The sequence below is a fragment of the Pituophis catenifer genome, unplaced genomic scaffold (genome assembly GCF_029215685.1).
Source record: "Pituophis catenifer annectens isolate HBS135680 unplaced genomic scaffold, rPitCat1.0.hap2 SCAF_8, whole genome shotgun sequence".
NCBI classification, from domain to species: Eukaryota; Metazoa; Chordata; class Lepidosauria; order Squamata; family Colubridae; genus Pituophis; species Pituophis catenifer.
This window is the reverse complement of record NW_027256888.1, coordinates 5,666,543-5,694,042: the sequence shown is the minus strand read 5'-3', so window position 1 is coordinate 5,694,042 and position 27,500 is coordinate 5,666,543. Positions and strand designations below refer to the sequence as shown.

Below are 27,500 nucleotides of genomic sequence, written 5' to 3'. Positions count from 1 at the left end.
TATCTATCTATCTATCTATCTATCTATCTATCTATCTATCTATCTATCTATCTATCTACCTACCTACCTACCTACCTACCTACCTACCTACCTACCTACCTACCTACCTATCTATCTGTATAACTGCCCTTTCCACTAGCAAGTGACTCTGGGCAACGTATAACAAAACAAAGCAATACAACAACAGATATCTCAAATGATTATCGTTAACAAATATTTTAAAAAATTAAAACAAGAGTTATAGCTGAAGGGTTGTTCATTGTATGGAGCCCTACAGCATACCATATATGATATATTAAACTGATTTGTCATATTATAGACTGATGTACATACCCACGAAGCAGAACTACACAGTTAGAGGAAACATTCATTCAAGTTTACAGAAGAATTTATGTGACTCCTGTTTTATGATTATCACTAGATTTTTTTCTCTGCTGCAATTGTTGAGATATGATAATGTGGGTATTACAGTTAGTACCGTGTTTCCCCAAAAATAAGACCCTGTCTTATATTTTTTTGAACCCCGAAATAAGCGCTTGGCCTTATTTTCGGAGAGGTCTTATTATTTTGGGGTCCGTGGAGCAAGACGGGGTTCCTCTTGCCGTCTTACCTGATTTCCAGCTCTGTCTCCCTAACCCTAACCAGAGGAAATGGCGGGGACCGGCTGAGCGTGCGTTTAAATATTTTTGGGGAGGGCTTATTTTCAGGGGGGATTATTTTAGCACATGCGCCCAAAAGCCTGATTGAGCTTATTATCAGGGGATGTCTTATTTTCAGGAAAACACGGTATTAAGGAGCCTGGTGGTGCAGTGGACTAAACTACTGTTAAAGTAGTATTTAGCTGCCAGCAGCCTGCAATTACTGCAAGTTCAATTCTCACCAGGCTCAAGGTTGACTCAGCCTTCCATCCTTCCGAGGCAGGTAAAATAAGGACCCGGTTTGTGGGGGCAATAAGCTGACTTTGTATAAAAAAGAACACCGCTTCGGGGGGGGGGGGGCGGGGGCAAAAGCCCTACTAAGCAGGTATATACAAAAGTATGAAGGCTATTGCTTAAAAGCATTGTAAGCCACCCTGAGGCTCCGGAGAAGGGCGGCATATAAATCAAACTAATAAATAAATAAATAAATAAATAAATAAATAAATAAATAAATAAATAAATAAATAAATAAATAAATAAATAAATGAATGAATGAATGAATGAATGAATGAATGAATGAATGAATGAATGAATGAATGAATTAAAGCAGGTATGTTGTTTCAGGCTTCCATACAACTTAAAACGAAATAAATGTCACTGCTTTCAAGAGTGTTGAGTGTTATTTTTAACAGCAAGAATGTTAAAACAACAACAGCTTATCTCCAGACTCATAAAGAAGCCAGGAGGAAAAAAAAAACACGATGTGGCTGCTTTAATGAATCACACAGAGGTGCTGTGCTTTTGTGGAGGTGCAAAAACTTATTCCCCCCCACAATCATTTACAAAGAATACACCTCCCAATCTAGTATGCCTTACTTACCAATGATGCTTTTCAGACAGCAGTGTTAGACCCCAGCTGAAAAATCAAAACAAAATATCTTTTATAGATAGACATGTAGGGTAATTAAGGAAGAAAAGAAGACTAACTTTCCCAAAGCCAAATTATGGCTACCCTGTTCAGAGTGCTCACATATATATAGACCCTACTGTGACTAGCACTGATAATGTTATCTAGTTTGGTAATGAGAGGTCTCCAAGAAAACAACCATAGCTCAGAGAGCACCGAGGAACCCTTCGTTTCAATCCCGAGCTACAAACGTTCTCCTTTATTAGCCCCTACTGTAAATGTAGGAGAATCGTACAATTTCAGAGGCTGAAGTTTTATGGGTTGTTTTTGTTTCCATGACTGAGCATATTGTGCAATGCTTGCATTTTTGTGGAAATCTGCTACTCTGAACACTTTGTTGTTGCATATGTGTACACTGAGAGCTTATGCACCAGAGACAAATTCCTTGTGTGTCCAGTTACATGTGGCCAACAAAGAATTCTATTCTATTCTATTCTATTCTATTCTATTCTATTCTATTCTATTCTATTCTATTCTATTCTATTCTATTCCATTCCATTCTATTCCTATTCCGTTCTGTCCCACCCTCTCTATTCTATTCTGTTCTGTTCTGTTCTGTTCTGTTCTGTTCTGTTCTATTCTATTCTATTCTATTCTATTCTATTCTATTCTATTCTATTTATATTCTATTCCTGTTCCGTTCTGTCCCACCCTCCCTATTCTATTCTATTCTATTCTATTCTATTCTATTCTATTCTATTCTATTCTATTCTATTCTATTCTATTCTATTCTATTCCGTTCTGTCCCACCCTTCTATTCTATTCTATTCTATTCTATTCTATTCTATTCTATGCTATGCTATGCTATGCTATGCTATGCTATGCTATGCTATTCTAATTCTATTCTATTCCACCCCAACCACCCCATTATTCTATTCTATGCTATGCTATGCTAATTCTATTCTATTCTATTCTATTCTATTCTATTCTATTCTATTCTATTCTATTCTATTCTATTCTATTCTATTCCATCCCACCCCACCCCATTATTCTATTCTATTCTATTCTATTCTATTCTATTCTATTCTATTCTATTCTATTCTATTCTATTCTATTCTATTCTATTCTTGCTATGCTATACTAATTCTATTCTATTCTATTCCATCCCACCCCATTATTCTATTCTATTCTATTCTATTCTATTCTATTCTATTCTATTCTATTCTATGCTATGCTATGCTATGCTATGCTATGCTATGCTAATTCTATTCTATTCCATCCCACCTCACCCCATTATTCTATTCTATTCTATTCCATTCCATTCCATTCCATTCCAATATTATTCTATTCTATTCTATTCTATTCTATTCTATTCTATTCTATTCTATTCTATTCTATTCTATTCTATTCTATTCTATTCCACTCCACTCCACTCCACTCCACTCCATATTCCATATTCCATATTCCATCCCATTCTATTCCATTCCACTCTACCTCCATTCCATTCCAATGCAGTGGGATAATTTGATCCCATAAGCAATATAACCCCCGGGAGAAAGCATACCGAGATTAGAAATAACTGTTCAATAAAGTCATTTCTCAACACCGGAGTAATGACAGGAGCCCTCCAAATAGCTAACTTTGTGGAACTGCGGCTTACCACAGACCAGGCAATAGATAACAGATTGGTTCCCTTATTTGTTTTGGCTTTTCGAAGCTTTTACATTTCGGTAGCACAACAAAAATAAGAAAAAAAAAGAAAAAAAAGCAAGCGTGCTTTTGAACGAAACCCAGCCATCGTGGCTTGCTTACTTTGTTGGTGGTTTCAGTTTTTTCTTCACCCCGAGGTAAAGTTTCAGCGACTTGACAGGAAACGCTTTCTCCGCCTTGCTGCTCTATTGTGGTTGAGAAACGACCGTTAGTGAAACAGAAAACATACCCACCAGGCCTCCAGATCGGTTCATCTTCTGAACATCCTGTCGAAATCTTGCAAAAAACAAATCCTTTCATTTCCAGCTCACCTTGAGTGACGTTGCCCATCCTGGCCACGTCCACCCCGGCCCCCTGAATTAAAAACAATCCTGATGTGGCCCTCAATGAAATTGAATTTGATACCCCTGTACTAGAAGAAGTCCAATATCAAATTGCTGAGGAACAATTGGCTGAGAGGAACAGTTCACCTCATCCATTTCCCTCACCAGAGAGAAACAACACGGAGAACTCCTGATAAATAAGAATGTTCTTATATATTTCAGTTTTTATTTATTTATTTTTGCTCCAAACTTTCCTATGGGGCCGTGCATGGAAAAATCTGTTCTGCCCCAGCTACGGACCCCTAAGAACGCAGCACACGTAAAGTCTGTACAAACCTTAGTTTACTAAATTAAATCAGTCTTTTTCAAACAAAGGCTGTTAATTAACTTTCTTAACGGCCTACAAGAATCCAAAGCATAAATAATTGTAATCTTACTAGGATTGGCAGAAAGCCCAGAAGCAATTTGCAGGAAGCTGATAAAAGAACTAAGATTCAGACGCGAAGGAGCGTGAAGGGAGTGGTCCATTAGCCCCAAGCTTTACTCTCGAGGAGACTTCCTCCTGAGGAGCCACTCCTGCCTGTTGGCAGCTCTGCGCGCCTGTGCATCGAGAAGAGGCTCCTCCTCTTCTTCCTCTTCACCCATGGAAGCTTCTGGAGGTTCTGAAGGCCCTGGCTGAATCCCCGCCTCTGGCACCACATCTTCTCCAGCCTCCTCATTGTCTGACTCGAGTGCCAGCTGCACAGGCTGCTGGCGCAGCACCACACCAGCCTCCTCGCTGTCAGAATCAGCTACTAGCTGCACAGGCCACTGACGGGCCACAACAAAATCCTTACTAAGGTCTCCTGAGCTGGACTAGAACAGGGGTGTCAAACTCGATTTCATTGAGGGCGTCATCAGGGTTGTGTTTGACCTCAGAGGGCTGGGGGGGAAGGGGGCGTGGTTGTGGTGGGCATGGCCATGGTAGGCATGGCCAGCTCAATGTCACTCGTGTCAGGGGTGCACCTGTGCTAAGGCAGGACTTCCCTGAGACCCTCCCTCACTCTCATAATTTCCTTCCTTCCTTCCTTCCTTCCTTCCTTCCTTCCTTCCTTCCTTCCTTCCTTCCTTCCTTCCTTCCTTCCTTCCTTTTTCTTCCCTCTTCCTTCTCCTTTCTTCTTCCTTCCCCTCTTTCCTTCTTTTTCCTTCCTTGCTCTCCTCCCATCTTTTTCTTTGTCCTTCCTCTTTCCCCTTCTCTGTCCCTTCTTGCATGCTCAGATGCACCTCCCCCCGTGCCCTGTTTTTGGCCGCGATGGCCTCCTGCAGCCCTCTGACAGAGAAAATGGATCTCAGAGGGGCCGTGCATGTGCCTCCCCCTCCCAGTGGTGGGTTGCTCCCGGTTCTGTCCGGTTCTATAGAACCGGTAGTAAAATCGGCAGGAGGCTCCGCCCACCCGCCCAGACATCATAAATGATGATCTGTGCATGCGCATGGCCCCGTTGCGAACTGGTAGTAAAGGTAAGTAGAACCTACCCCTACTCCCTACCCCGAGCTCCATTTTCTCTGGCAGAGGTACTGCGGGCCAGTCCTTTGCTGTTTTCCAGGCCGATCTAAGCACCTCGCTGGCCGAATCCAGCTCCCTGGCCTTGAGTTTGACACCCCTGGACTAAAAGAACGCCAAGGTCCTTTCCAGCATTATGACTACATTTCTATGCAGCTCCTGCCTGCCTTTTCTAAGATCAGAGGAAATCACAATAGATTGCCATGTTATTCTTTTTGCACACAACAACAACAACACACACAGAGAGACTAGAAAATCCAATGTTTTCTCCAGGCAAATTTCTCCGCTGGATAAAAGCCCATAATTAAATAGTAAGAGTTTGATTTGTCAATATGTTTGCAACGATACGGAAAGCTAGAGGTCTGTGGAAATTCATTTTGCAGCTCTCTTTTTAGAGGCGGATTGTACCTATGGGAATTTCACGCACCGAAACAGAATGTCAGAGCGACCCTATCTACTTTTAAAGCTCCGCCTGTACTTAGGCCTGACAGTATGAAACATGACGTGCCACTTAAGACAAAAATTAGCTCAGTTCCGAGCACTCCCTTTCTTCCCCCACCCCATCCCTACTCAGAATTTCATGGCTAATTGGGCTTTTAGTATCTCAAAAACGATTCTTAACCCATTTGGCTGCGGTAATAAAAGCATCCATTCATGCAGCGGCAACGCACTTATTAATCGAGCTTATGAGAAAGTGACTGCATTATTTAAAATAATAGTGCTGTTCTCGGGTGGGTTTTTTTTTTTTTTCTTTTTTGTTCCTTTTTTTTCCTGGCCAGGCAATTAATGTAACATTATTATGCACAGCAAAATAAACACAACCACTTTGCTGAGATCATGAGTTTCCAAAGATCTGTTGCGTTGGGTTTAAAGACAAGCTATTAATTTCAGGGGGAAATGCAGGGGTGAAATCCAACGGGTTCTGAAAAACTGGTAGCGGAAATTTTGAGTAGTTTGGAGAACCGGCAAATAATTTATTTTATTTTATTTATTTTGTCGCATTTTTATGCCGCCCAACTCCCAAGGGGCTCTGGGCGGCTTATAACAAAGAATAAAACAATGCGAACAATCCCATAAAAAATGTTAAAAAGAAACATTAAAGCATTAAAAACTTTAAAAACGTTAAAACACATGCACTCCAATTCGTGGCCGGATCTCGCAAGATTATTATAATGAGATCAACGACCCCAGGCCTGCCGGAAGAGCCAAGTCTTCACCGCTTTGCAGAAGGCCAATAGGGTAATTGGGAGTGCAATTTATTTGAGATGACATCGAAACCTGACAGATAGCCGATACTAACCCTCTGACCCCCAAACCCTTCCCTTTCCGTTCCCCAATTCTCATCTTCTCATTGGCCATCTTCCAAGTCAGTCTCCCCAGCTTCTGACTTCACCCCACAGGAATGTTCCCCCCTCCCATCCCATCTCCTAGGGGATATTATCTACAGAGAAAATAAGTAGGTGAAAAGTCAAGCCTCGTCTTTTTATGGCAGCATCAGAATGCTGACAGTGGGGGCAGTCCGGACCTTGGGAGGTAATTGGTTCCAGAGAGCTGGGGCAGCCACAGAGAAGGCCCTCCCCCGTGGGCCCGCCAGCTGACATTGTTTAGCTGACGGGACCCGGAGGAGACCGACTCTGTGGGATCTTACCGGTCACTGGGAGCTATGTGATAGAAGACGGTCTTGAATATAGCCTGGCCCTGAGCCATGTAGGGCTTTAAAGGTAATGACCAACACCTTGAATTGCTTTTTAATGATTTTTACCCTCTGCGTATGCACAGGTTTTGCACGTGCATGTGATGCTTGCATGCACGCACTTCCGAACCGGTAAGGAAGGTAAGTAAATTTCACCCCTGGTTATTGTGTTCTCCTTTCGGGCAATCCCAACAAAGGACAACATCCATTTTCCAACTTTTACCAGCATTGTGTGATTGGATAGCTGGAAGGAGTATCTATGCGATTTCGCTTTTTTACTACATGATAATATTTGCATATTACCGCAATTGTCAGATTTGGAGCTGTTTGCAATCCATGGAAGCAAAATAGAGAAATTGGTTGATTGTTGTCGAAAGACCCCAGCGCAAAACAAAACAAAATATAAATATTAAGGTCTGATTACTCTTAGCGGGTAATTACATGTTTCCATCAGAATACACAGACGCGTTCAAAAATGCTGAACCGTTAATCATATAGCAAGAGCAATCATTCAGATCTTCCTAATTAATTCACAAGTCTAGTCCCTCTCAGAAATTTGGTTGCTGCAGGAATCCCTGTGACATTGATGGCAGGTAACAAAAAAAAACATGCGTTCTGATTTTGAGACCAAAAATAATATTTTTACGTCCATGCCCTGTTTACCTATTGCATGGCAATGAAAGGGGACAATGAAAATGGATTCAGCACTATTGCTAAAATGGATTTTCCATGCCATTCTTACTGAGCAACAGATTTAAACAGAGATGAAGGGACTTTGGAGGTCTTCTAGTCCAACCCTCTCCCCAGGCAGGAATCCCTACATCCTTCAGACAAATGGTTATCCAATAGCTTCTTAAAAACTTCCAGTGTTGGAGCATTCACAACTTCTGGAGGCAAGTTGTTCCACTGATTAATTGTTCTCACTGTCAGGAAATTTCTCCTTAGTTCTAGGTTGCTTCTCTCCTTGATGAGTTTCCATCTGTTGCTTCTTGTCCTGCCCTCAGGTGCTTTGGAGAATAGCTTGACTCCCTCTTGTTTATGGGAGCCCCTGAGATATTGGAAGACTGCTATCATGTCTCCCCTAGTCCTTCTTTTCTCTAGAGTAGACATGTTGTTTTACTGCTATGAGACTACTTTCTGAAGACAAAGTTATGATCTCAGTTGATCAGTCAGTCATAGTCAACTCCTACTTTTTCCACCTAAGGCTGTTTCTTTTTTCCTTACATTGTTATGTTCCCATATTTGATCCTAGCCTATCTTGGACTTTTGACAGATGGCAGTCCAGTCTCTTCTCGAAAGCTTCCAATGATGACGCTCCCACAACTTCTGAAGGCAACTTCTGTTCTATTGGTTGATTGTTTTCACTGTCAGAAAATTTCTCCTTATTTCCAGGTTGAAGCTCTCTATTCAGTTTCCATCCAATATTCCTTGTCTGGCCTTCAGGTGCTTTGGAAAATAGCTTGACTCCTTCCTCTCTGTGGCAGCCCCTCAAATATTGGAAGACTGCTATCCTGTCTCCCCTTCTCTTCACTAGACTAGCCATGCACAGTTCCTGCAACCGTTCATCGTATGTTTTAGCCTCCAGTCATCTTGGTTGATCTTCTCTGCACTCTTTCTAGAGTCTCAACGTCTTTTTTATAGTATGGTGACCAAAATTGGATGCAATACTCTAGGTGTGGTCTTACTAAGCCTTTATAGAGTGGTATTAGTACCTCGCTTGATCTTGATTGTAATTAAGATCAATTGTAGTTGTAGTTAATGCAATTTAGGATTGCATTGGCTTTTTTGGCTGCCGCTGCCTATTATTGGCTCATATTTAATTGATTGTCCACTAAGACTCCAAGCTCCCGCTCACAGTAAATGCAATTAAGCCTGGTTTCACCCAGTCTATAGATATACTTTTGATTTTTCTTGCCTAAGTGTAAGACTTTACTTTTCTCTACCTTGAATTTCATTTTGTTAGAGAGGGCCCAGTGTTCAAGTCTGTCAAGATCCATCTGGATCTTGAGCCTATCTTCTAGGGTGTTAGCTATTCCTGCCAGCTTAGTATCATCTGCAAATTTGGTAAGTTCCCCTTCTATTCCCTCATCTAAGTCGATTATGAATGATATTGAAGAGTACTGGGCCTAGGACTTCAGCTTCACAAGATCTACCGTATTTTTCAGAATATAAGACGGACCTTTTTCCCCCCCAAAAGAGGGTGAAAATCTGGGTACGTTTTATACTCTGAATGTAGTCCCGCCCAGCTTCTCAAACGGAGGTTTCAGAGGCTGAAAAAAGCATCAGAAACGAAGTTTCAGAAAAGAAGCCCCCAAACAGAGCTTCAGAAAAAAAAGCCTCCAAACAGAGCTTTGGAGGCTTTTTTTCTGAAGCTGTTTCAGAGGCTTTCCGAGGCAGGAAAAAAAGTTTTTTTCTGAAATGGAGTTTCAGAAGTTTCAGAGGCAGAAAAAAAGCAAAAAAAAAAAAGCAAGGCACAGAGCTCACAACCAAGGAACCTGTTGCTAAAATTCATCTCTGGGAACAGCTAATTGGGAGTATTCCGGGAGGCCGATCCACCTGCCAATCAGCTTTTTTCTTATTTTCCTCCCCAAAAACTAAGGTGCGTCTTATACTCCGAAAAATACGGTATCTTGTCACGTATAGGAAGATGCCAGAAAGTAATCACTTCCTATCCCAGTGATGGCTAACCTTTTTGCTGACATGTGCCAAAAGCGGAGGGAACGTGGGGACGTTACCCATGTGCATGCCCACACCCATAATTTAATGTGCCCCGCACATGCGCGCATTCCCCCTCTCCGCTTTTAACACACGAAAGCTCAGTGGGCCCGGTAGACCTGTTTTTCACCCTCCCCAGGCTCCAGAGGCTTTCTAGGAGCCTGGGGAGGGCGAAAACAGCCTTCCCCACACCCCTAGAGGCCCTCCGGAGGTCGGACACAGCCCATTTCCCAACTTCCGGTGGGACCGGAAGGCCCAAAAATCAGCCGGCCGGTGCATGCATGCACGCTGGAGCCGAGTTGCGGCAATGCTCATGTGCCCACTGATATGGCTCCGTGTGCCACCTGTGGCACCTGTGCCATAGATTCACCATCACGGTCCTATCCTCTTCCATAACTCAGCCACATAATAAAAAACTGGAAGACACTTCAAGTGTGACTTCAATATTGCATTCACGAACATTGTTGCAGAACACTAAAAAAATATAATAATAACCCTCTAAGTTAAGTTTTCATTGTTAGCTTCTCCTCCTGGCATTAATCTATTTTTTTTCCCCCATCATCCGCATGATCGAGAGGAACACGACCGCATCCAGTGTCCGTCTACCAAATCTCATGTAAAGAGGAGGGGTAGGATCAGGGGTAAGTTAAAAAAGTCCCGCGACAGCATTTGTACCTTCATGTCCTTATAAAGCCACAATTTTCCTTCTCGTAAAACGAAATAGCGGTCTTGAAATTTATTGGCAGACAGAAGCTTGGAGGGTTCTTCTTTGTATTTGAGGTAGCCGGCTTTGACGGGGCCTCTGGAAGTTTCCTCTGTTGAGATGATTTGGAAAAAAAAAGCATTTGGTTCACTAGTCCTCAACTTATGGTCACAATTTTATCTATCTATCTATCTATCTATCTATCTATCTATCTATCTATCTATCTATCTATCTATCATCTATCTAATCTATCTATCTATCTATCTATCTATCTATCTATCTATCTATCTATCTATCAATCATCTATCTATCTATCTATCTATCTATCTATCTATCTATCTATCTATCTATCCTATCTATCTATCTATCTATCTATCTATCTATCTATCTATCTATCTATCATCTATCTATCTATCTATCTATCTATCTATCTATCTATCTATCTATCATCTATCTGTCTGTCATGCCTGCTTGCCTGCCTGCCTGCCTGCCTGCCTGCCTACCTACCTACCTATCTATCTGTCTGTCATGATTCCCCAAAAATAAGACTGGATCTTATATTAATTTTTGCTCCAAAAGACACATTAGGGCTTATTTTCTGGTTAGTCTTATTTTGGGAGAAATATGATACTAAATGCATCCTTCTGGCTGACAATCTTAACTAGGGCTTATTTTAGGGGTAGGGCTTATATTACAAGCATCCTGAAAAATCATGCTAGGACTTATTTTCCAGCTGGGTCCTATTTTCGGGGAAACAGGGTATGTATGTTTGTATGTATGTATGTATGTATGTATGTATGTATCTGTCTGTCTGTCTATCCGTCCATCCATCCATCCATCCATCCATCCATCCATCTATCATCTATCTATCTATCTATCTATCTATCTATCTATCTATCTATCTATCTATCATCTATCTATCTATCTATCTATCTATCTATCTATCTATCTATCATCTATCTACCTATCAATTGTCTACCATTTTGCAGCTAGTCCCTGACCTAGGACCACAATGGAACCCAATATTGAGAGCTATGTGAGAAATTTGCTAAGTGAGTTTTCCCACAGTTGTTAAGTGAATCACAGCGTTTGTTCAATTAGTAACATGCTTGTTAAGCGAATCTGGCTTCCCCGTTAGTCACGTGATCGCAAAAAAGGGATCACGTGACCTCGGGATGCCGCAACCATCATAAATGTGAGTCGGTTGTCAAGCATCTCAAAAAAACTGGTTTATTTAGTAAATTAAGGTTTGAACGGACTTTATGTGTGCTGCGTTCTTTAGGGTCCGTAGCTGGGGCAGAACACTCAGCTCCACCGTGCAATCACGTGCGCATCTCCAGTTGATTTTTGGAATGGGGGGGCAGGGTGCATGCAGGGGGCGGGGAGTGTGGGGGGCATTTTTGGTCCTAGGAGGCTACATGGAGGCCTACTAGGCCCAAAACAGGGCACGGGGGGCGGGGGTCATGTACGCATGTCCCAGGGGTGGGGGGAGGGAGGGTCATGTGTGCATGCACAGGGGCAGGGGGACGTGTGGGGAGGTTGTGCGTGCATGCGCAGGTGGGGGCAAGCATTGCATTTGGCTGCCAGTGCGCGTGCTTTTGGCACATGAGGACAAAAAGGTTAGCCATCATTGACCTAGGACATAAACATACATATATTGACCAATGTTCATTCATATGATCCAAGCAAACATTTAAAGAATGTTCTGGTTGGACTGAGTTCAAGATTGTACAGGTCTTACCAGCAGCTTACTATTTTACCAGAACTTTCTTTAAAAAAGAAAACGGTTCTTCTTGTTACCATCGTCTTTCAAGTCAATGTTTACTCGTAATAAGACATTTCCTTAGCAACAGTTTCAAAATTGGTTTGATTTTTCTTGACATTTGATTTTCTATGTTGTTCTGGCCCTTCGAGTCAACTTTTACTCTTCCTAACGAGTTTCCTTAGCAACATTTTCAGATTCAGCTTATCTTTTTGGGTGGTGGTTGTCTGTTTCCCAGGTAATTTTTGTGATGGGATGAATGAGCAACCCAAAATTATTTGTACGGCCGTGATGTCTCGTATCCCTGCTCCTGATGTAATGTCTCTACACTGAACTACCGTGTTTCCCCGAAATTAAGACCCTGTCTTATAATTTTTTGAACCCTGAAATAAGTGCTTGGCCTTATTTTCGGGGAGGTCTTATTATTTTGGGGCGCGTGGAGCAAGATGGGGCTCCTCTTGCCCTCATACCTGATTTCCAGCTCTGTGTTTAAATATTTTAGGGGAGGGCTTATTTTCGGGGGGGATTTTAGCGCATGCACTCAAAAGCCCGATTGGGCTTATTATCAGGGGATGTCTTATTTTCGGGGAAACAGGGTAGCTTTTTAAAGCTTCTTGCTCCATTAAACGTGAAATCAGAAATTAACAGACTTAAACTCACTACTGCTAGCAATAGCCAGCCAGCATTTAGTAGATTAAAATGATACATTTCTGGTATCACGGATTGCCTTGTTAGTTATGATCTTTATATTGTTTTACTGGTTGATTTTATTATGCATATATCTTCTTTAATTCAATGGAGTTTTAATTTATTCTATTTGGTCAGGAAGCCATTTTCTTCCTTTTAGTCTCCGACTTTAAATTAAATAAACCAATAAATTGTAATTCTTTGGACGCCAGCCGCTCCACTTGGTAAGGCGATTAATGGGTCGTTTGCATAGTTCTGTGTTATCTGTGCATATATTAAGTAGGCAGTCCTATAGAGAATAAGATATGAAAAATCAACATACCTAAATTAATCTTGGGTGACGATGGGCTCCCTGAATGTTTGGAACCTTAAGCAGGGATAAGAGCAAAATTATAAACCAGGATTAAACACTTTTGCTTGAATATAATACTAAAGTTATCTTTCTTATTTACCCCAAAATTGGATTGATTGATTGATTGATTCCTTCCTTCCTCCCTTCCGTACACTCCTTCCTTCCATTCCTTCCTTCCTCTTTCCTTCCATTCCTTCTCTTCCATTCCTTCCTTCCCTCCATCCCTTCCTTCCAAACACCCCTTCCTTCCTTCCTTCCTCCCTTCCCCCTCCCTTCCTTCCTCTTCCCTCCCCTCCCTCCCTCCTTCCTTGTTCCTTCCCTTCCCTCTCTTCCCTTCCTTCCTTCCATCCTTCACCCTCCCTCCCCCTCCTCCCTCTCTCCTTCCTTCCTCCCTCCCTCCCTCCCATACATCCCTTCCTTCCTTTGGTTCCTTCCTTCCACCTCCCCCCTCCCTCCCTCCCCTCCCTTCTCTTCCATTCCTTCCTTCCTCCCTTCCCCCTTCCTTCCTCCCTCCCTCTCTCCTTCCTTCCATTCCTTCCTCCTTCCTTCCCTTCCTTCTCTTCCCTTCCTTCCTTTTTCCCTCCCCCTCCTCCTTCCCCCTCCCCCTTCTGTCCTTCCTTCCTTCCTTCCTCATGCTTAGATCCTTTCCAACGTACAAACACATGTTCATACAGTCCATCTAATTGCACACAGTTAAATTTCTCCCCTGGAGAGAAGAAGTATAACATCAGGTGCAAACAACCAGATCCATGCACGAAGGTCTAATTAAACTGATTTATATTCATGCCTACAGACAAGAATCTTCTTAACTGATATTTAGCACCTGCTTGGAGGTAGATAAGGAGCAATGGAATCCAAGGGACGTTGAACTTAGCTCGCTTGTGTCTACGTAGGGATTCTAGGCTGGACCCTCTCTTGACTCCACCCCAGGTTCTCCTTCTCTTTACAATATTCAACTCATCATTCTGTACATCGAGGAAAAGACAGACAAATCCTAGAGAGTCTAACAGGGTCATTGCTGGTAGGATGAGTTGCTACGGGGACGCTCAGGATTTGGTTCTCTGTTTTGATTCGGGTAGATCCAAAAAGGGCTTTTTATTAAGAGGTTGGACATAATTCCAGAGCCATGCTTTCCTTTGCCATATTTTTCGGCATACGCAAATGAGAACATTAACAAGATTCAAACAGAATGCTAAAGCATACGTTAGCGCTACTTTAATGAACCTTTGCTAGCTCAACTGGAGGAAAATGCAAACACCTGCTCCCACTTCCGCTACATATAATTATTATTCGCGGGATTCATGCTAAAATGAGGCGTGATAGCCTTGTTGCTGGCTTAGTGCAATGCACAAATCCCATCATTGTGGCTTGCCAACCCGATATTTTGCTCTCCAACCCCCTTGAGAATGTCAACTCTGGTTTCTTTAAAAACAAGCCAGGTTTTTGAAATGACAATGAGCTATCCTGACTTGTGTGGTTTAAAGGCGGAATAAGCATCATTGCAATCAGTGGAATAAAGAAACATCCGTGGGGCTGATGGAATTCTCCTCACCACCTAATGGTAAAAGTAAAGGTTTCCCTTGCACATATGTGCTAGTCGTTCCCGACTCTAGAGGGGGCGGTGCTCCTCTCTTTTTCAAAGCTGAAGAGCCAGCACTGTCCAAAGACGTCTCCATGGTCATGTGGCCGGCATGACTCAATGCCAAAGGCGCACGGAACGCTGTTCCCTTCCCGCCAAAGGTGGTCCCTATTTTTCTACTTGCATTTTTTACGTGCTTTCGAACTGCTAGGTTGGCAGAAGCTGGGACAAGTAACGGGAGCTCACCCCATTACGCGGCACTAGGGATTCGAACCGCTGAACTGCCGACCTTTCGATCGACAAGCTCAGCGTCTTAGCCACTGAGCCAGCGCGTCCACCTACTTTAAAACAAAAAATGAAAAAAAAAAGCCACACCATTTCATTTCGATAGTCCACTGAAGCTAAACACTCCTGAAAAGACGCCAGCTTGTCTTTGTAAGAAATTGAGAACGAAATCACAATTTGATTTGCTTTCCTTATTGCCTTTTTAGAGCCTCGCATTAGGCTGTATCAGTGACAATGGATAGACCAATAACGCTAAAATCAGAAAGCCCATTGGGATTGATTCAGGAGCCACTTATTAAGGCAAAGAGAACAGAATTGTCAACGGCCCTGAAATCTATCAAAGAATAAAGCTGCACAAAACATGTTTACAAGATCCTGTTTGCTGAGGGACTTTGCTAAGCAGATGATAAAAAGAAGAGCGAGTGGAAACTACCTGTAGTTTAAAAGTACAAAATGTTGCCAATAGAATACAGGTATTCCTCAACTTCCGACTGTTTATTTTATTTATTTATTTATTTTATTCACATTTATATGCCGCCCCTCTCCCGAAGGACTCGGGGTGGCTCACAACAATAAAACGACAACAATAAAATGCAATAGAAAAATAATTCAATTAAAAACCCAACGATTAAAACTGAATTCCCAACAGAGCAGGAGATTTGTTGAAAAAGCCGTGTCTTCAGGTCGCCGCGGAAGGAGAGGAGATTTCATTTAGGGACTGTTCAAAGTTGCAGAGACTTATGACATTTTTCACACTTATGACTGTTGCAGCCAGTGGTGGGTCCCACATTTTGTTACGTAGGGATTCACCTAACAAACGCAACCAAAAAAATAAATAAATCATAAAATGGTGCAAAACTCACTGGACAGTTGTGTCCCTTAGCAATCTCACTTGGAAATTGGGGGGCTCAAGGACTACTTGTATGGAAGTTTGGCCTTGAGAAGAGAAAAAGGAAGTGACAGCCTTCTTCAAGAAACTTTTGCAAAATTTCTGCCACCTTATAGTGCAAGGGTTGTGGACTGTCGGCCGCTGGCCCCTCCAGCGGCCGAATCAGAGGAGGAGGAGAAGGTGTGGGAGTCAAGGTCAACATCGAGGCAACCTGAGAGCTCTGAGGCGAAAGAGAAAATGGAGTTGGCAGAGAGCGCGAGACAAAGACGGAGCCTGGGTTGTCCGTCAGCCCTCAGATGGAGAGTCAACAGCCCCCAGGTCTGGAGGTGGCTGATGAGGAAGAGGAGGAACAGCTGGGTCCAGTGCCTGATGCACAGATGCACAGAAGGAAGAGGAGAGGAGAGCAGTGGAAATCTATGGGCTGGTCCTTGGGACGGAAGAGCCACCACTGCTAGTGAAGCCCCATCCTGGCTCTGGGGATAAAAGGCAGTGGGTGGAGATGAATAGATGTGATAGACAACTATTCATCTTCCGGATGGATGGACTTTTCAGCCTGAGAGAGAAACTTTTTTCCGGAGCTGCCGGCGCTCCTAAGAAAGGAATCTTTTGAGTTTACTTCAGAGGGTTTGTCGTCTTTGGAGAGCTGGGTCAGAACAGCAATATTAAATAATTACGGGGATGTGGGTTGCATTTTAATATAGTTCAAGAGTTTGTCAGTGGAAAGTAGGTCTCCATTTGTTGGCTGGACTCTACTGGAGGATGGACAATCATGTTTATTTTGAGTCTTGCGCTCCACCGCAGTTCCAACGCTATAACCATTTGTGTCTCTGAAGCCTTGTACATCGTTTACCTGGAAATACAGGTAGCCCTCAACTTACGACCACAACTGAGCCCCAAATTTATGTTGCTAAGGGAGACATTTGTTAAGTGAGTTTTGCTCCGTTTTACGGCTTTTCTTGCCACAGTTGTTAAGGGAATCTGACTTCTCCACGGACTTTGCTTGCAGAAGGTCGCGAATCAGGGTACTGCAACCGTCATAAATATGAGTCAGTTGCCAAGTGTCTGAATTTTGATCATGTGACCACGAGGATGCTGCAACGGTCATAAGTGTGAAAAACAGTCAAAACAGTGAGGTGGTAACTTGGAACGGTCACTAAACGAACGGAAAGCTACCTGTGTGCTTTTCTTGTCGGAGTTGTTAAGGGAATCACTGCTGCTCTGAAGTTAGTAACACAGTTGTTAAGCGAATCTGGATTCCTTACTGGCTTGGTTTTTCAAAAGGTCACAAAAGGGGATCATGTGATCCCTGGGACACTTCATCCATCCTAAATAGGAGACAGTTGTCAAGCATCCGCATTTAAATCACGTGGAGATACTGCAACAGTAATAAGCAGTGGTGAAATCTCCTCGGTTCTATCCAGCTTTGCTGAACCGGTAGCGCTGGCTGCGGGAGGCTCCGGCCATCCACTGGGACATCATTACATCCCGTTTTTTAACCATCTCCACATGCGTAGAAGGTGTTGTGGTCCTCCAGCAGCCTGTGGAGCTGGCAGCGCAGTCGGACAGCAATGAGGCTGAGGAAGAACAGGGGCCAGTCTTGGAGGCTGGGGAAGGCCCGGATGAGGGCTCTGTGTCAGAAGCAGAGATGGGGCCAGGGCAATCGGGGAGTGATTAGCGGACTTCGGCACCTCCAGAGGCTGACAGTAGAGAGGCAGAGGAACAGGAGGAGCCTGTTCCTAGTGCACGTATGAGAAGAGCTGCCAGAAGGCAGGAGCAGCTAAAGCAGAGAGGACAACTCGGGAGTAGGGCCAAGAGATGATTGGCCCCCTCCCATAAGGCTTAAAAGACCAGCAACGGCTCTTGCGCTCTTTGCTGGAAAACAACCGTTGAGAGATTTGCTTCTTGTTTGGCTGTATTCATTTCTTATCGGCATCTTCTGCTTCTGAACTTTTGCCTAGAAAAGCCTTTGGCAGTTTGCCTAATTATCCCAAGGTCGGTGATAAACTGAGGAATGGTGTTTTGAAGAATTTGCTTTAATTTAGTTTGGACTACGCTGAGAATGAGTTAATTCTCAGCTGCTCTAATAAAGTCTGTTTGTTTTGGAACTGTTTGTATTTAATACTAACTACTTGGGCCTGCACATGCGCAGAAGAGGCGCATGTGCTGGAGCGCGCCCGAACTGGTAGCGAAGTGGATTTCACCGCTGGTCATAAGGATGAAAAACAGTCATGAGTCACTGTTTTCAGTACCACTGTAACGTCGAACAGTCACTAAATGAATTGTTGTAAGTCGAGGACTACCAGTAAGAGGGAATGCATTTCAGTATTTACCTTCACCCGTAAGTCCTACGGTTGGAAATTTCTTTATTATAAGAGAGGCGTTGCTGGGGTTGGCCAAGGAACTCCAGTGAAGGATCTGTTCTAGGATGTTCTCGGTGCAATGCAAGGGACGTTCTAGAAGAGAAGAAAAGGATTAAAATGTGGTTGGTTGTGATCTGGAGATCAGTTGCTCATTCTGGATGTTTCCACGTGTCCCAAACCAAGGGTGAAATCTATTTACCTTCCTTATTGGTTTGGAAGTGCACGCGCTGCATGCAAACGCTTACTTCACTCGCGTGAGCGCATCACATGTGTTAGGAAATGGTTATTGCCTAATTGGTTGGCCAGGAAATATATAAGCCAACATTGTATGCTTGTATTATGTGAATGTATTACGTAGCTTTAAGAACTGTGCTGAGTCATTCTGCATCCTGATTGGCTGAGCTCTGTAGCCAATGTATTTAAGGAGAGCTAAATTATGGTGAGTGTGGACACTACACCATTTTTACCTGCTGCTACGCGGTAACTCTTTTTGATCTCTCTATGGTCAATTGTTTGATCATGATTATTTATTTACTGCTTTCTGATATTTATTGAACTGTTTTTATATTGTTCCTGATTGTTCCTTGTGTTTTTCTACAAACTGGTAAGAAGATTTTATATCCCTGGATTGATCTTATATTGCACTTTATATGGCTAAAACTTGGATTGTTAAAGGACTATGAATTTGCTTTTCCCTAAAAGTAAAATACGTAAGATCTCCGACCTCCGGGTGTTTCGCTGCGCATTGAAGACCCTGTTGTTCCGCCAGGCTGGGCTATCAACATAATAATTTTAAATTGGGGTATTAAAAATTTTTTGGGGGGATTTTAAATCGGCCAAATCTATTTAATTATTTTAATTTTTAATCATTGTTGTGTTTTGTGTTTTTAAATTGGCTGTACACCGCCCTGAGTCCTTCGGGAGAAGGGCAGTATAGAAATAAAATTATTATTATTATTATTATTAAAATACTATAAACCCAGTTTGTCTGTATATTATTCACAATTACTCTCAAAACCGTTTCCGTGCGTAAAACTCTAACGGTACTCTGCTTTATAAGCCACAACTTCGGGTGTAACTCAACAATATCCTTAACAACATGTGCGCGCAGACCCTCTGTGCATGCGCAAAACCTTCTGCACATGTGCAGAGGGTAAAAAATACATTACTGTCTGGTTAAAACCAGGAAGTAACAACACATGGGTGGGTGGGCGGAGCCTTGCGCCGGTTCTCCGAACTACCTGCCACAATCACTACCGGATCGCCCAATCCGGCCTGAACCGGGAGCATTTCACCCTTTTTGTCAAACTCAATTTCATTGAGGGCCGCATCAGGGTTGTATTTGATCTTGGGGGAGCTGGGGGGAGCGTGGCCAAGGTGGGCATGGCCAGCTTGACATCACTTGTTTCGGGGGCGCCCACGCTGGCCCGAGCACTCTTCCCACAAAAACGGGCTCCCGAGCTCCGTTTCCAGCTGCAACGGCCTCCTGCAACCCTCCTGCGGCCCTACAGAGCTCTGTTTTCAGTGGCAGAAGCACCGCAGGCTGCTCCTTCGCTGTTTCCAGGATGGCCCCACCGGCCAGATCTAAGCATCCCATGGGATGGATTTAGCCTTGAGTTTGACACTCCTGCCTTATACAAATTAAAATGCTGTATTTTGACCAATGCCATATGTCCAAATGTAAACATCTGAGTGGCTTGTGTATAGAATGTATAGATTCACTTAATAACCATGTTACTATCTTAACAACTGTAATGTTTTGCTTAACAACGGTGGCAAGAAACATTGTAAAATAGGGTAAAACATACTTAACAGGGGTGAAATCCAGCAGGTTCTGACAGGTTCTGGAGAACCGGTAGCGGAAATTTTGAGTAGTTCGAAGAACCGGTAGCGGAAATTTTGAGTAGTATGGAGAACTGGCAAATACCACCTCTGGCTGGTCCCAGAGTGAGGTGGGAATGGAGATTTTGCAATATCCTTCCCCCAGGAGTGGGGAGGAAATGGGGATTTTGCAATATCCTTCCCCCAGGAGTGTGGTGGGAATGGAGATTTTGCAGTATCCTTTCCCTGCCATGCCCACCAAACCACACCACGCCCACCAAGCCATGCCCACAGAACCGGTAGTAAAAAAAAAAAAAAAATTGGATCCACTGCTTAACAACTGTGCTGAGAAAGATCACGAAATGGGAGTGAAACTATGTCTCATTTAACAACATAAATTTGGGTTCCATCATGGTCATAAATTGAGGACTACCTGTATTTACAGCCACGTTGATATTTATGTTGAAAATAAATCATCGGTTGACAAACATTCATTATTTTATCAGCTGCACGCACATTATTTGCAAACTACGCCTCTTATAGAAATTGCTAGCAAAATTTTTATAAACCAGAGGTCCCACCAATATCAAATCCACCACGTAAGGCCAGATAATTTCATTTTCTACCTCTGCTGCTTAATGTGCAAATGTTTCAGCTCCTTGTTAATATTTTAGTCCCAACCACTTCAGACCTCTAGCTCTCAAACTTATATATCCCATTATTTTGCTCCCAAGGTCATTCTATGTCGCAAGTAAAGAGTAACGGAATTCTTTGTTCCATTCTAACAATAAATATTAGAAGGAAATTGCATTCTGGAAAATGTAAGCTATGCTTGCGTTCTCAGAGTTTCGTTTCATCTCGTAAACAATTATTAAATTGAGGTGAGGGTTGTAAGGAGAAAGACTGAATTCCCTGGAAAGCGGGGAAGGTTGCTTCATGAGGAAAGGCACCACTTCAAAACGGGAGCTCGGTAAATTAAGCGCAGCTACTTGCGACAGTAAATGCACACCCACAATTCTCCCAACAGAAAATGCCATGTTTGACAGAAGGTTTCCACAGAGTATTGCAATTTATGGTAAATGGAAGAAGAATGGAGGGAGGGAGGGAGAGAGAGAGGGAGGAAGGAAGAGAGGGAGGGGTGTATGGAAGGGAGAGAGGGAGGGATGGAGGGAAGGAAGGAATGGAAGTGAAGGAATGAGGAAGGAAGGAACAGAAGGAAAGGAGGAAAAAAGGAAAAAAGGAAGGAAGTCAGGAGGGAGGGAGGGAGTGTACGGAAGGGAGGGAGGAAAAGAAGAGAAGAGAAGGGAGGGAGAGAGGGAGGGAGGAAATCAAGAACAAAGGAAGTATGGAAAGAAAGAATGGAAGGGAGGGAGGGAGGGGTGTATGGAAGGTAGAGAGGGAGGGATGGAGGGAAGGAATGGAAGAAGGAACAGAAGGAAGGGAAGGAAGGGAAGGAAGGAAGGCAGACAGGAGGGAGGGAGGGTACGGGAGGGAGGGAGGAATGGAAGAGAAGAGAAGGGAGGGAGGGAGAGAGGGAGGAAATAAAGAACAAAGGAAGGAAGGAAAGGAAGGAAGGAAAGGATGAGAAGGAAGGGGGAGGGGGAGGAGGAGGGAGGAAGGAAAGAAGGAAGGAATGGAAGCGAAGGGAGAGAGGGAGGAAGGAATGGAAGAAAAGGAAGGAAGGGAGGGTGGGTGGGAGGGGACAATAGTAGAGGGGATGGGTGAAGGAATAAATTAGAGGTTACGGGAGGGGAGAATAAATTAGAGGGGAGGGGAGGGGAGAAGAGTTTGGTCAAGGTAGTCCCTCTTCTGTCACTTCTCCAAACCGAACTTCTTCAGAATCACCTTACATCGAGTGTTTCCATGGAATAGCGCTAAGGCTCCTGCTATTTGTTTTGTGTTGTTTTTTCTGTGAAGAAAACAGCAAGGAATCGTTAAGCATAAAAAAAAATATTCCAAGCCAATGCCGACAATGACTAACCTAGTTCTCCATTTTCAATCACTTCAAAGGTGGCCCACGTATCATCCTTGTGAGGGGTGAGGTTTTTGATGCCCAGTACGTCGTGAGTCAATTCTTCCGCCTCCATTGTTGGTGAGATCTACTTTGAAGATCAGACAAGACTTTAGAAATTATTCAAAACTCTCACAAATGTTATGCTCTCACAAATAAGGGGTGGGGGGGGAGAGAAAAAATACATCCTTTGCACATGTCCACCACATATGATAGTATGTGCCCATTGTCTGGTTACCTGAGTATGAGACTTGTTCTGCAAAATGTAATAATAATTAAATAAATATAAATTTTTAAATTAGCAACTTATGCCAGTTTTTTTTTTTTTTTTAAAGAATGGCTTTTTGAACTGCTTTAAAGCAACAGATGAAATATACATTTTTTTTTAAAAAAAAAGAAAAAGTCATACAAACCCTTATTATAATACTGGAGTCGGGTTCCTTCCTTTCCACATAGACATCAATTAGCAAGTCTCCAGCCTGAGAAATCTAAAATAAAAGATACTTTATTTAAAAAAAAAAAAAAAAATTAAATAAGGCAATGAATCAACATTGGGGTGCCCCACTTTTTCCTTATCCTAGTCTATTAAGACTTCCTGAAACAATTGAATCTTGAGTGCTGCAGATGTAAGACAATTTTGTCATATGCCGAAAATGAATGAAGGTAAATACATGGTCCACAAAAGAATGACAAAAAAAAAAAAAAAAAAATCCTTGTAGCAAAGACAAACTTTCCTTAAATGCCCCGGCTACTTAAAAGATTTATTTATTCAATTTAAATGTACCAAATGAGCAGTAAGAGATACAGATTAACAGAGTTGGAAGGGACCTTGTAGGTCATCTAGTCCAACCCCCTGTCCAAGCAGGAGACCTTACGCCATTTCTGACAGAAGGCAGTCCAGTTGTCAGCATTCTGAAGCTGCCATAAGGCTTGACTTTTCACCTACTTATTTTCTCTGTAGATAATATCCCCTAGGAGATGGGATGGGAGGGGGGACATTCCTGTGGGGTGAGGTCAGAAGCTGGGGAGACTGACTTGGAAGATGGCCAATGAGAAGATGAGAATTGGGGAACGGAAAGGGAAGGGTTTGGGGGTCAGAGGGTTAGTATCGGCTACGACGAAGTCGGGGCCAGATCTGTCGTACTCAATAAATGGAATATTTCAGCAAAGATTAATTGTTTTGGAGTGCAATTTATTTGAGATGACATCGAAACCTGACACCAGTCTCTTCTTGAAAGCTTCCAGTGATGAAGCTCCCACAACTTCTGAATGACAGAGTAATAACAGATTAACAGAGTTAGAAGGGACCTTGACATCCTGGAGCCCTGTTACCTTCCCACCAAAGTGGTACCTATTTATCTACTTGCATCCCAGGGGGGTGCAGGAGGCCGAGTGCTGCCTGTCACACCTCCTGGCCATGCCCACCATGGCCACGCCCACCCACCCGGTCATTAGGGCAGAGAACCAGTTGTTAAATGATTTGAATCCCACCACTGGATTTATTTTGGAAATCTTTCAGGCTTCAGGCAAACAGGGACTGAGGTTGAATTAGCAAGGTCATTTCAATACACGTTGGTCAAGATTTTACTGCCCTGTTTTCCTCCCGTCGCTCGTCCCCCATTCCCCCAAAATGCGGGTCACTGCAAACTTGCTAAGTTTCAGAAAACCAGGGAAAGGTCCTTTTCAAAGTTTATTTAGTCGCCGCATAAATGAAGGCATTGTTTTTACATACTTGCGTATCTTTCCATTTGGTGATGAAGCTGTTCTCAATGTCCATTTGCTTCACACGATCTTGCTGAATCTGTATAAAAAACAATAACAAGTTTTATGAAATGAGTTGCCCAAGACTCTTTTTGGGCAAAGAAATTCTATTTTTGCATCCAGTGTACGCAGACCGGGCTAATAAAGGGAGATGTCCATCTCTCAAAATAATTTTTCAGAGCAAACACAATGCAATTCTTCTGTAAAACAAATATATTTCATCCCTGTTATTACTGACTTTTTTTTTTTTTGTTTAATCAAATCAGTTGGTCTATTCCATCCAATAGCGTTGCAAATGTTATTTCTTTCATTTTTTTTTTAAACCCTAATATTTACCAAAAACTGTAACCAGACAGAGACTGTTCTATCTTAGGCAGCTTTCCGACAACCCCTTGTATCAAAGAAGTAAGATGAAAAAAAAATTGATGAGATCACAAGTTGTCTATTTGAAAATAAGGTGCAATTCTTGGGTTAGAACCTCAACATTTCTTCCAATTAACACCCTTCATCGGAACTGTTATATTCTACTCGGATTACATGTTTTTCAGTCTAGACTGCAAGTGTGTTAATCTTTACTCCCTCGTTTGAAAAGTCTGTTTCTTTGGGAGTGGGGGAATGAAAATTGTTTCTTTCTAGGTACTCCTAGAGCTAAATTTCTATCTGCAAAAAAAATATTTGTTTGGAACTATAGACTGAAGGTAAAGGTTCCCCTTGCACATATGTGTTAGTTGTCCAGATGAGATGCGGTGGCTCAGTGGCTAAGACCCTGAGCTTGTCGATCAAAAGGTTGGCAGTTCAGTGGTTCGAATCCCTAGTGCCGTGTAACGGGGTGAGCTCCCGTTACTTGTCCCAGCTTTGTTGTGACTCCAACCCCCGAGCCCGTATTATCAGAGGAAGAAGACTTTGAAAGTGAAGGAGAGGAGTTGGCAAGGCCTCCCTCTCCAGGACCCTCCTCTCTGGCAATGCCTCAGGTGTCCTCCAAAGGCCAAGAGATAGGCCAGGAGCCAGGCACGTCTGAGCAGCTGCACTTAGACAGTGACGGAGATGAGTCTTGGCTGGATCCCCGACAGCGTCGGAAAGATAAGCGCACGCAGCAGAGAAAGAGGCGTGCCAGAGATTAAGCTGAGTCACTGGACCACACCCCACAGGGGATAAAAGGGGGTGTGATGGCCATTCAGGCCTTGTGACGGACAAAACTGAAAAGCTAGCAAGTCATACTGCGTTTCTGGAACTTCGTTATATGCCCTCCTTGGATTTATTATGGACTGAACTTGACTATTCTTTGGCTTTGTGGACTTATTTTGGTGTATCGGACGGAGGAGAAAAACCTCCCTTTGTGAGTAAAGTCTTTGGCAGGCAGCTACTGGGTTGCTGCCAATTCTGTTATCTCAAAGGAATTCCTGACTGCTGGTTTTATTAACTCCCGGCTGACTGTTTGTGTGCGTGTGTGAGACGGGGACAGAACAAGCTTCTGCCAACCTAGCAGTTCGAAAGCACGTTAAAAAATCCAAGTAGAAAAATAGAAACCACCTTTGGTGGGAAGGTAACAGCGTTCCGTGTGCCTTTGGCATTGAGTCATGCCAGCCACATGACCACGGAGACATCTTCGGATAGTGCTGGCTCTTCAGCTTTGAAACGGAGATGAGCACCGCCCCCTAGAGTCAGGAACGACTAGCACATATGTGCAAGGGGAACCTTTACCTTTATAGACTGAAGAATACATAGAACATAGAGTAATAGAGTTGGAAGGGATCTCAGAGGTCTTCTAATCCAACCTCCTGCTCGAGAAGGAGACCCTATACCGTTTCAGACAAACGGTTGTCAAGTCTCTTCTTGAAAGCTTCCAGTGATGGAGCATCCACAACTTCTGAAGGCAACTTCTGTTCCATTGGTTGTTTGTTGTTACTGTTAGGAAATTTCTCCTTAGTTCTACGTTGCTTCTCTCCTTGGTTCGTTTCCATCCATTGATTGTTGTCTTGCCTTCAGGTGTTTTGGAGAATAGGTTGACCCCCTCTTCTTTGTAGGAGCCCCACAAATATCGTAACCATGCTATCATGCCTTCCCTAGTCCTTCTTTTCATTAGACTAGATGTACCCATTTCCTGTAACTGTTCTTTGCATGTTTTAGTCTCCAGCTGCCTAATCATTTTTGTTGCTCTTCTCTGCACTCTTTCCAGAGTATCAACATCCTTTTTTTTATATATTGTGGTGACCAGAACTATTCAAAGTATTCGAAGTGTGATCCTACTCAGGTTTTGTAAAGTGGTACTAGAACTTCATGTGATCTTGATTCTATCCCTTTGTTAATGCAACATAGGATGGTATTGGCTGCCACACACTGTTGGCTCATATAATCAATCATATAATCAAAATCAACTGATCTATACCACACTATAAAGCCTTAGTAAGACCACACCTAGAATACTGCATCCAGCTTTGGTCTCCACACTATACAAAAGATGTTGAGACTCTAGAAAAAGTGCAGAGAAGAGCAACCAAGATGATGAGGGGACTGGAGGCTAAAACATACGATGAATGGTTGCAGGAACAGGGCATGGCTAGTCTAGTGAAGAGAAGGACCAGGGGAGACATCATAGCAGTCTTCCAATATTTGAGGGGCTCCTACAAAGACAAGAGGCTCGAACTATTTTCCAAAGGACCTGTAGGTCAGACAAGGAATAATGGATGGAAAATGAACACGGAGAGATTCAACCTGGAAATAAGGAGAAATTTTCTGACAGTGAGAACAATCAACCAACAGAACAACTTGTCTTCAGAGGTTGTGGGAGCATCATTACTGAAAGCTTTCAAGGAGAGACTGGACTGCCCTCTGTCAGAAATGGCATAGGATCTCCTGCTTGGGCAGTGGGTTGGACTACACCAGGAGTAGGCAACCTTAAATACACAAAGAGCCAAAAAGTCCTAACCGGAAGCCCCCTGTTCAATTTTGGAGCCGACCAGAAGTCCGGTTCCCCCATCATAGAGTTATCTCCTAGCAAGGTGTCCTTTTTTATCTGCCGACTGGAAGTCTGGTTCCCCCACCAAAGAGTCTCCTCCTAGCGCAGCATCCTTTTTCCTCTACCTGTCCTAACCAAAAGCCCTATAAGTTATGGAGCCAACCAGCAACAGGGAGCCGCAGCAGAGGGATGAAAGAGCCACATGCGGCTCCAGAGCTGCGGGTTGCTGACCCCTGGATTAGATGATCTATAAGGTCCCTTCCAACTTTGTTAATCTGTTTAATATTTAATTGATTATCCACTAGGACTCCAAGACCCCCCCCTCACAGTTACTGGCATTAAGCCAAGTTTCACCTTTACCTTTACCTAAACAGGCAGACCACATCAATGTGAAATGTATCAGTCCGAAATAGATCTATATTAGTCTCCCAATAGGTAGCAAAATGCTTGCTTGCTGTCTGAAGAAGCCTAGGATAGTGGATGTGATTTCACTGAGCTATGGCTGCAGTTTGAAAAACTTGGTTTACGTAAGAAAATACCCAGCTGAAGAAAAATACATACATACAGTACACACACACACACACACACATATTTGCAGAAAAACCTTGGTTACGTAGGAAAAACCTGGCTAAAAGAAAAACACACATAAATCCTACGAAGAAGAATATATATATATATATATATATATATATATATATATATATATATATATATATATATACATACATACATACATACATACATACATACATACATAGATGTGTGTGTGTGTGTGTGTGTGTGTGTAGTTAATATTTCAGGTTTCTTC

General features: G+C 42.9%; 1 protein-coding gene across 1 annotated transcript in view; it reads right to left on the bottom strand.

Moving 5' to 3' along the window:
* Positions 1 to 27,500, bottom strand: part of ARAP2 (ArfGAP with RhoGAP domain, ankyrin repeat and PH domain 2) — a 123,785-nt gene that overhangs the window by 8,721 nt on the left and 87,564 nt on the right. The window contains exons 17-24 of the mRNA XM_070948934.1: positions 23,708 to 23,776; positions 22,389 to 22,463; positions 21,946 to 22,063; positions 18,114 to 18,236; positions 13,001 to 13,045; positions 10,202 to 10,341; positions 3,358 to 3,440; positions 1,519 to 1,554 (exon numbers count right to left, since the gene is read on the bottom strand). Of these exons, the coding sequence (XP_070805035.1) occupies positions 1,519 to 1,554; positions 3,358 to 3,440; positions 10,202 to 10,341; positions 13,001 to 13,045; positions 18,114 to 18,236; positions 21,946 to 22,063; positions 22,389 to 22,463; positions 23,708 to 23,776 (689 nt within the window). The remainder of the gene's footprint in view (positions 1 to 1,518; positions 1,555 to 3,357; positions 3,441 to 10,201; positions 10,342 to 13,000; positions 13,046 to 18,113; positions 18,237 to 21,945; positions 22,064 to 22,388; positions 22,464 to 23,707; positions 23,777 to 27,500) is intronic.